The sequence below is a fragment of the Physeter macrocephalus genome, chromosome 18 (genome assembly GCF_002837175.3).
Source record: "Physeter macrocephalus isolate SW-GA chromosome 18, ASM283717v5, whole genome shotgun sequence".
In the NCBI taxonomy this organism is placed as follows: Eukaryota; Metazoa; Chordata; class Mammalia; order Artiodactyla; family Physeteridae; genus Physeter; species Physeter macrocephalus.
In genome coordinates, this window is record NC_041231.1 from 4,380,735 (window position 1) to 4,390,430 (window position 9,696).

General features: G+C 63.0%; 1 protein-coding gene across 17 annotated transcripts; it reads right to left on the reverse strand.

Moving 5' to 3' along the window:
* Positions 1-3,739: 3,739 nt before the first annotated feature.
* Positions 3,740-8,907, reverse strand: TMEM80 (transmembrane protein 80). Of its 17 annotated transcripts, XM_055079974.1 has the most exons (7): positions 8,870-8,905; positions 8,488-8,710; positions 7,656-7,811; positions 6,789-6,823; positions 5,889-5,982; positions 5,708-5,800; positions 3,740-4,374 (listed from the first exon to the last, which is right to left on the reverse strand). In XM_055079974.1, exons 3-7 carry the CDS (start codon positions 7,660-7,662, stop codon positions 4,169-4,171), a joined length of 435 nt encoding a protein of 144 aa, XP_054935949.1. In that variant the 5' UTR covers positions 7,663-7,811; positions 8,488-8,710; positions 8,870-8,905; the 3' UTR covers positions 3,740-4,168. The 17 variants fall into 17 exon arrangements, with proteins under 17 accessions (XP_054935949.1, XP_054935948.1, XP_054935956.1 ...); XM_055079973.1 differs by lacking the exon at positions 8,488-8,710 and having other exon boundaries at positions 8,870-8,907; XM_055079981.1 differs by lacking the exon at positions 7,656-7,811 and having other exon boundaries at positions 6,804-6,823.
* Between the last annotated feature and the right edge of the window lie 789 nt (positions 8,908-9,696).

Here is a 9,696-nt window from a genome sequence, read left to right on the forward strand (position 1 = left end):
CCTGGTACCCCTGGGCCAGGCTGACATGTCCTGTGGGATTCTGTGCTCCGTGGGGACCTCTGGGTCCACACTGTGCCGCATCAGATGTCACCAGTGATGCCATCCATCTGTGGCTTCAGTGTTTAGGGGGCTGCAGGGTTGGGTCGCAAGCCAGGGGTGCTGGTATCCAGGGCAGGTAGTACCTGGTACCTGGTAGCTTGTACAAATACCTGGTAGCTTGACCAGGTACTACCTACAGGGAAGGCTCCCAGGAGGTGTGAGGGACCCGGGGGCTTCAGGCTACCCCCTCCCACGTGCCACCGAGGGTCTGGGCTTGGCCAGATTCCTCTGTCCATCTGTCCGTGGAGAATGTCCGGAATGCTCATGGCCTCAGTAGGTGAGCCCGAGTGTTTGCTTAATGGGATTCCTGGCGGGCTGAGCCGAGGGTGCTGGGCACGTGTGTCCAGATACACACACACACCTGGGCGAGACCGAGGCCTGTGAGCACACAGACACCTAGGTCGTGACATTCAGCCTCCCCTAGGGGGCGGGGTGGGGGGCCTCAGGGCCAGCCAGGGAGGTGTGTCCAGGCATCTGGGTGGGGGAGCAGCTGGGGGAGGGGCCACTTACAGGCCGGCTCCAGCGGGGAGTAAGGGGGCTTCTTCAGCAGACTGGGGTGGGATGACACTAGCCCTGAGGGCCCCAGGGCCCAGGCTGCGCTTTGGTTTCACTGTGGCCATTTTCCGGGTGCAAAGGAGGGCCGAGTACGGTGCCTGGTCAGGCGGGGGAGGGGGAGGGGGCCCAGCTCCAAGTTCAAATTCCAGCCGCAGCTGACCGACCTTGGGGAGGAGCCAGCTTAAGGCCCAGGGAGCCAGGTGGGGCCCTGGGTTGGGGGAGGGAAAAGCCTGGGAAGCTGTAGGTGGGGAGCAGGACGCTGGGCTTGCACTTGGGAGACAGAGGCAGGCGGCGCTGGACCCCTGACTGCACGGGGCAGGGCCAGGAGAGGCCCCGCCACCACAGGCCGTGGGGGAGGTGCAGAAGCGCCAGCTGGGCTGGGCCTCCTAGCGCAGCTGGGCCTCACCACATCTGGGTGAGGCACAGGTGGTCGGTGGCGCACTTCAGAAGCACCAGGAGCCCTGCTCACCCGCCTCCGCTGCCACGGGGACACCTGAGGCACAGGGGCTGCCCCAGGCCAGCCCAGCCCAGCCCAGCCCAGGTTGGAGGCACACAGGCCCCGGCAGCTCGGCCCCCAGCCTCCTCCCTGAAACTCCCTCACCCCAGCCTCAACCGAGAGCCTGACCCCGGCCCGATGCTTCCCTGGCCCTGCGTTTCCGCCTGCCTCTGACACACAGGGAGCCGGCTAGCAGGCCAGAGGAGCCCCCAGCCTGCCCAGGCAACAGTGGCGCAGATCCTTTGAGGGGCAGGGGCTGACCTCCTCAACACCGCTTCACTGGAGGAGGGGGTTCTCCCCACCGAGCCCCAGGGCTGGGAGGCGCCGGCTGACTCAGAAGCCACTGGCTTACAAACATCCCCAGCGCACGGCGCCGCCCCAGGACCGGACGGGGCGGGCCAGGCCGCAGGAACCCGGCTGCGGCCACCAGCCCAGGGAAAGCCCGCGGGCCTGGCGCGGCCCCTCGCGCCCGATGCCCCATGCGCCCCGGCCCGGCCTGCAGACCCAGGCCAGGGCCCCGCGTCGCGCTGCCACCTGGGGAAACTGAGTCCCGGGCAGCCCGCCCTCCGTGCGCTCGGCTGCCCTGTGGCTCCAGGGCCAAAGCGGGTGCGGGCGCCAGGCGGGCCACTCACCTGCTCCTCTCGCGGCCCCGCGCCTGGCCGCCCACTGGTCCCTTAGTCCGCGCGTCCGTCCGCCCGCCCGTCTGTCGGAGCCTGGCTCCAGAGGACAGAGGGACGCTCGGAGGAGCCGGGGCGGGGCGCGGGGAGGAACCTGAGCAGCAGGTTAGAGTCACCGTGCGCGGGCGGGCACTGGGCAGGGGCGGGGGTGGGACGCGGATGCCCCGCCCACCCCGCCCCAGACCCCGCCCCCACCGCGGCTCCCCGCGGAAGGTCCCCAAAGCCACCCGGGTCCCTCTGCGCAAACCCCACCCCTAAAGCGGGGTCGCTGGCGGACGGGTGGGCGGGGCCGGGAGCCCATCCCCGACGCTGCTCTGAGATCTACCCGGGGCAAAAGCCCAGCTGCCTGCACCCCAGCGGGGTGGCGTGGAGCCCTGGGGAGGTCAGACCTGCCCCTGCCAGGTGCCCCCAGCCTCAGGTGCTCCAGGACCCGGGGCCGAGTCCCACCCTCTTCCACTGGGGCCCCTCGGGTCTGGAGAGAGCGCTAGGGCCAGGCTTTAGTCTGAGTGAGTCTCAAAGGTAGGACCATGGGCCAGAGGCCCTGCAGCCCTGCTCCCTGAGCTTGCCAGGTCCGGGGCGGGGATACCTCCTCCACGATCGAGGAGCTCCTAAAGTCTCTTTGTGTCGCCCAGCCCAGTGTGGGCACCCCCTGACGAGTGGGGTTATCCCATGGCCGGGGAGGGTGGGTGTCGGGACGCCTGTGGCCTACGCTGTCCTTGAGTGCCAGGGCAGCGTTGGTGTGAAGGCGCTACGGGCAGTGACCCCCGCCTTAGGCCAGGCCCCAAGCTCTGCCCACGGTTCTGTCTTTCCTCCTCCTGAACTGACCCCCAGGATGGCCGTGCCCACCAAGCTGGGTGAAGAGGGCAGGCCGGGTGGTGGTGGGAACCCCCAGGCACCCCAAGGCTCCCACTGTTGTCCTGGGGTGGGGGGAGCAGGAAAGGAGTGCCAGGACGCAGGGTCCCAGGTCCGTGGTCCTAGAAGGGCGCGCAGCTGGTGTTTGCCAGGAGCCCCAGCTCAGGAGACACAGTGTGCTGGAAGGCCAGCGGCATTGTCCCTCCCCACATCGTCAGGACCTTCCTGCCTGTCTGGGGTGTTACTGGTGAGCTCGCACAGGGGTGCAGGGAGTGGCCTTCGTCCTCCGGCCCCACCCTGCCGCAGAGCCCTGGCAAGGCCTGGCTTCCTGGTTCTGTCTCCCCTCTGCTGACGTCCCCAGAGGGGACGGCACGCCAGCCCTTCCAGGAGGCTGAGCCTGAAAGAGCAAAACAAACGTGGGAGGCACGCAGGGAGGGGAGCAGCTGAGGTGGGCACTCTCTGCTTCTGAAATCAACGTGATCGGCATCAGATCGGGAGCGCTGACCCCCTCAAGAATGCAGCTGGGGGCCTGGAGTCCCAGGCTGCTTGGTGGCCACCTTGAGTGTGGTATGCACCGCGGCCAAAGCAATGGGGATGTCAAGGGCCTGGCCCAGACTCTCGGGCAGGCTGTGAACCAGAGGACAACAGGTATCTTGCTGCCTGGGTCTGCAGGGGAGCGGCTGAGGTTCCCAAAGATTGCAGGTGTGTCCATCGCGGCCTCCCTGAGCCCGTGTGGGCGGGAGAGGGTGGAGCCCTGCTGAGCGCACAGGAGAGTAAGCAGGAGGATGCCGCCACTGGCCTTCGGGGCTAGAGGCGCACGCTGGTCCTGAGCTAAAGAAGTTGGCTGAGCAGAGAGCTCTCTGCTCCCACTGGCCCCCTGAGGGTAAGCCTGACACCACCAGCACCCCCTCGCTGAGGGCCGGCCCCGTGGAGGCCCAGGCTGGGGGAGCGCAGCTCCGGGGCTGCTGCGTGGGGCCTGCAGCGGGCACGCGGCCTGTGCCCTGAGGGATGAAGGGAGAACCCTGGAGGAGACAGGTGGCTGCAGTCAGGAGCAGTTCAGAGAGGTAGAGAAGCTTCTTTATTTAAAAATACCGTCAAGAGAGAATATCCACAGGGAGATGCCACGACACCACGAGGGCACTGGCCTGGCTGCCTGCTTTCCGAAGGCCTCGTCCCCCTCTGCACCCCGGATGTCGGTGGCTGCTGAAGCCAGATCCCCACCAGCCAGGGAGGTCCCCGCGATTCCCCGCAGACAGGCCGGGACAGCCCCACCCCTGCCCAGCACCTTGTTCTGCCCTGGTTCCCGACCCCACCTCCGCCTCATAGACCCTCCACACCATCTGACCCGCTAACAAACACCGGGCAGGTCAGCACGAAGATGTCCTTCCCGTTCAGCAACCGTCAGCGGGGGAGGTGACGGCTGGGGCACAGTCTAGCTCTGAGGAGGGTCTCCTGCCCAGGGCTGTCCCGCGGGCCAGGCACCGCCCACCTAGCCTTCGAAGGCGGCGATGGCCACTGCCTGCAGGACAGCCTCCAGGCCGTGGAGTGCCAGGAGCACGGCGCTGAGGGCCGAGTCTGCCCACAGCACCAGGGTCTGCCAGAGCAAGAAGTAGATGGATAGCAGGGCACCGCCCACCGTGAGGACCAGGCTGGCAGCCAGCGGTACCTCGGCTTCCATCAGGTTGCCCTTGGTGCCTGGAAAGCAGAACAGACGTGCTGGGTGAGTGCCGGGCTTTGGGACGCACGGGCCCGGGAGGGCCCCGGCGTCTCGGCCGTGAGACCAGTGCCAGCTTTGACCACCATGTGATGCTTGAGGACTTGAGTGAAAGATCCCACTGTGACCACTGCAGGGGACTCTTCAAAGTGTCGGAAAGCAAACGCAAAAAGGGGCCTGTCTTCCTTAGTGAGGAAGAAAGCCAACTGAGGCTGTGATGTTCTATTCTTGGTCTTTGGGTCAGTTGTGTGGGTGAGAGAGGGAACTTGGTTTTCTAAAGACAATTCCAACTGCATTCTGACACCTTTTCCTAATTCCACATTGACTGAGAAGATTTTAAAATTTCCAAAAATAGTTCACTTTGGGCTAAGGGCATTGTGGAAAATTTCACCCATATTTACAAAAAATAAAGCAACTGCACGTTTTACAAACAAATGGGTCAGCATGGAAGACGCTGATCTCCAGCTGTCCCGGCCACGGGTGCCCAGGGTGTGCCCCAGGAGCGTGAGGGGCTTGCGGATGCCCAGCGACTCTGGTGCCGTTTGCCACCCTCCCACGGGCACGGGCTCGTCTGTGTCGTGGGTGTGCATGTGCAGGGGCCCGGGATGTGCCGGCTGTTCTATCAGCCATTCCAGAAGCAGGAGCGTTTCTCAGACGTGTCAGCGGAACACACAGCGTGATCCCGCTTAGAAGAGATGTGCTCATGTCCGTGTGCCTGTGACTGGGAATGGGGAGGCATGGGCCCTGACGGCGAGCTGTGGAGGGAGCGGGGGAGCTCTCTCGGGGCTCCTATACTGTCTGAGCTTCAGGACGTGAGGGGAGTCGGCCAAGCAAGATTCTGGCAGCGGGCCTCCAGGAGCCGGATGCGGAGGCGAGGGAGGCTTCCACCCTCCAGGCCCTGCTGCCCTGGTGGGGTCCTGACAGAACTTTCCAGATCCTTCTCCTCCTGACCACTGAGGCCAACGGAAGGGGAGGAAGGAGGTGGGGGTGAGTGTTTTAGGGCCCCAGGGTTGATGACTGAGCGGGGTTCTAACCTCAGTGCTGTTTGTTACCCAGCAGCTTGTGCACGATATGCTTCCAAACAGGAAGCATCCCCACCAAGGACGTGGCCAATATTCTTTGTCTTGTGGACAAAGCTTCAGATAAACAAATGAATACTTAATGACACTGTAAGGCGAGGCCTGCAAAACCATGGGTAAGCAGTTTAAATCAAAAGTGTCTCTAAGAACCATGTTACAAAGTGACCAACACGTAAAGGTTCGCACACAAAGCTAGCAACAATCTCAAACACTATGTGGTTTTCAGTCCACTCACCGAAGTATAACCGAATTGCTTCCAGAATGCCCATCAGAAAGAGCAGGGTCAGGTCGAAGACCAGGTAACTGTGAGGATAAGTGAGAACCTGACCTGGAGAAAAACGGGCAACAAAGCTGAGCTCCTGTTACAGGACGCAGGGCGCCCACACCTTTGAGCTGCCTTCTCGCGCGAGACTCACTTTTGTACACGGCCAGCAGGAGCGTAGCTAGGAAATAAAGGGCGTAGTACGTCCCACTCAGGTAGAGCAGCATCTGGAGAGGGAGCGATGAGAGCTGGCCGCCGGTTAAGGACTCCCAGGCCCAGCAAATGACCCTGCCCGAGGGCGCCCACCTGGGGAGGGTGGACAGCAGGGGCTGCCCCGCCACCTGTCCAGAGGCCTGGCAAACACGCGGGTCCAGCGCAGGCACCTGTGGGTGGCCACGGAGACCTGGCTGACAGCCCCCTGCCTGGCTTCCTTTGACAGCCCTCTTGGTGTCACCACACCTGGCAGGGCTCCTGTGGGCTTGGGGTGGGGCTGGGGCTTCCCCCCAGGGGACGTCCTAGCCTGGAGCAAGAGGACCGGGCACATCCTTGGTGACTGCAGGCAGGACGGCCTCGGCACCCCGGGCTTCCTCAGGTGGCATCACCCTGACCTAGGTCCCAGTTATAACACTGAGAGCAAAAAGTGACCTTTTTCACTTTCTTCAAAGAAAACGTCTTTCTCTCTTTTGGGGGGCAGTTTAATACCCACTAACAACTTTCCTGAGCTCTGAACACTTTGTATTTGTTCATGCTAAAACAAGTCTGTAAGTTTTCCAAGTGAGGGGTTTTCGTGTTCCTGCCCCCCCGGGCCCGGTGGGAGTCAGGCAGCCACCCCTCGGCGTGCGGCTGAGTGGGGGGCACCAGTGGAGGAGGTTATAGCAACTCTCTCCACCTGTAGTGGACGCCCTTCCCGCTCAGGTGGAATGACTACTCAAAACTTATAGGGAAGGTGGGGCTGGGGGCTGGGGGCTTAAAGCAGCAAAAAGCAGGAGCCAAGAGCCGACTTCAGGTGCCTGGGAGGCCTGGGTCTGGGGCTGACGGAGGGCCACAGGGATGCAGCAGCAGAGGATACCACCGTGGAGGAAGCTCTCCCTGGAAGAGAAGGTACAGTCAGAGAGGTCCCAAGTCCTACCAGGATGCTCCAGCGGCCTGTTCTCCTGTTGCCGCGGATTTATGGCCCGCAGCTAGGTTCCTTTCCAGCACCTCTGCACCCACTGTCCCTCCAGGGAGGATCTGACCATCTGCTTTTCTGAACCTGAGGCTGGGAGTCAGGGTGTACCCACAGGCGAAGCCCAGATCCACACCTGAGGCCAGATGCCAGGAGAGAAACCAGACCCACAGCTTTTCTCATCTCTTATCTGCCACACGTACATAGATGAAAACGTTTTTTGATTCAGGTTACAAGTCTCTGTCATTGATAATAGATGTTTGCTTTCCTCTGGAATTTTATTCATGGCCCCAAATACCCCTCCCCAAATAAGAATCTCCTAAGCCAGCAATCTAGTCTCTTTCCAACCCTCTCCCGCCACACAGCAGTTACACATTCTGCCCCGCGTCCTCAGATGACAGTGTATGGTGATGCGCCAATAACGACTCAGAATTTGCCAGCAGCGAGTAGAACGGTGCTCTCTCCTACTCCATTTCCTCATTAGTCCCGGGGGGGCAAGAGAGAAACTCCCAGCCTGGGTGAGCCTTTGCTTCCTCGGCTGATTCGAGGTCCTCTGGGAGTCTCACTTGGGTGGGGGTCTTACGTGGGTCAGCACAGGACACGGGTGATGGAGAGGCAGCATGTGCTGAGCATGGGGAGCCTCGGAGGGTGCCAAGCACGGATCATTAATAAACCTTCATCGCGTTATGGGAAAGGCGCTCTCTAAACCCGATCCCTTCTTTTCCAGGCCCAAGCTAAACTAGGCTGCCTCCATACCTGTCATTTATTTGGGTGGATTTCACGTTAATCAGGACTTCGCTCCCTTCTGACCCTTCTCTTGACAGTTCGCTTCAGAACTTCAGATCTATTTGCCAGTTGCCCATTGTTACGCTTGAGATGATGGGGCTCCGGGAAAAAATGCTGTTGAAAAACCTTCAGCGCCACAAGATTTAAATAATTGACACGAAGGTAGCTACAATCAGATATGCTGTTCTAACGATTTCAGACCTACAGAAAGAGGCTCATTCTGACTAAAGATAACCGTGGCTTTTAGAACTTCGCATTTTTTGTCAATGATTCACTGTAATAACAGTGTGGCCATCAGAAGTTAAATGTGAAAGCAAAGACAAAGAATGTTTTTCCTTGGGTGATATACAAGCGGTGTGAAGCGGATCGCTCTGGTGTAAACGTAATTTTCCACCAAATGAAAACGCGCGAACCTCAGTACCCGTGGCCTTGCACAAAGGTCTGGCGCTTGGGAACGCCGGTGCCGGGAAAGCTCTGTCTGAAGCTCAGACCACAGAGTCTGCTTCTTTGTCAGCTGCCCAGCTCACCGCTCCCGTCTAGTCCCAGCCTCTCCTCGCACGAGTAATTTCGGAGCCTGACAGCTGAGATGTGGAAATGGGCCTTTTCCATACGGCCGAGTGAGCGCCCCGGGACGCCCGCGTACCTCGCTCTGGTTCCACGAGCTGTGCGGCGCGGGCTCTTAGAGACCCAGCGGCCAGGACTTCGAATGGGCCGCCGACCGGCCGGCCCCCCGCCGCCCCGCGCAGGGCGCCACCGAGACAGGACGAGCCCGTGAGCCGGCAATCCCGGCGAGAATCCAAACCTTCGCTCCAGAAGCCGGTCCCACTGGGCCCGCAGGCGGGGCCCACTCCAAACCGGGGTGTCCCCTTCCTGCCGGCCCGCTCGCTGCCGGCCCGCTGGCCCCGCAGGGGTTCTTATCTGGGTCGGGGGGCGCCGAGCGTCCCCTCGGGGGAGCCGTGACCTCACCGCCGTGGCTCCACCGCCCCGCGCGTCCACGGGACGGGTTCTCCGGACCAGGATCTCACCTTGTGGACACATGAAGTCCACCGGTTAACGACCCCGGCGAGCTGCACCCGCAGCTCGGCCTTCCCCGCACCAGGAGGAACCGAACCAACCGAACCCCTCTCCCGGGACGACCTCCGAGACTCCGCTAGGCCTCCGCGACACCTCACCCAGCCCCTCACCTCGCCGCGAGACAGCCATCTTATCGCGGCCCGCCCCCCGCCCCGCCCCGCGGCCCGCCCCTCGACCCGCCGCGATCCCGGCAGCCTCTCGGCGCCGGACGCAAACGGCGTCCCTTCGGCCATTTTCGCTTCTTCTCCCGAAGGAGCTCGACGGCGCCGCGTTTCGGGACTTGATTCCGAACCGTGGCCGAGGCCCGATTAGCCCGTCCGACAGCGCTCGGGCACTTTCGGACAGGAGGAGGCGGAGAGCCGAGGCTCGCTCGTGAGGATCCTTGCTCGGGAGCGTTCGGCTCCGCTCGGCTCCTCCTCGGGCGGGTTCGGCTCCCCCGGGCGGCGGGTGCAGGCGGAGCCTGCAGCGCAAGGTTCTCTAGGCTGGGTCGCGCTGCATCGGAGGCCGGCGGAGTCGGCCTCACAGTACGGGACCCCGTTGACTGGGGACCACGGACGGCGTGGCCTTCTAGGCCCTGAGGAGGGCTAGCGCAGAGCCTCTCGGAAACCCTCGTGCGGCCTCGGACCAATTCGGACCGACTCGGCTCCGCACTTCGGCCCACTTCGGCCCTCCTCGTTTCCGGACTCTAGGCCTCGGCTCGGCTCGACTCGACAGGGCCGCTTCGTGCCGGTTCGGCCCCTGTTCGGGCGGCCCCGGCTCGGATTGGCGGCCGGCTTCGGGAGGGCTCGGCTCAGCTCGGCTCAGCTCGGCTGGGTTCGGGCAGCCCTCCTCGGTCAAGCTCGGCCCGGCTCGGTCCGGCTCGGGCGGCCTCCTCGGGCGGCGCGCTTCGGGCTCCGTCCCGGCCTTCGGGCGGCCCCGGCCGGTGCCTTCGGGCGGG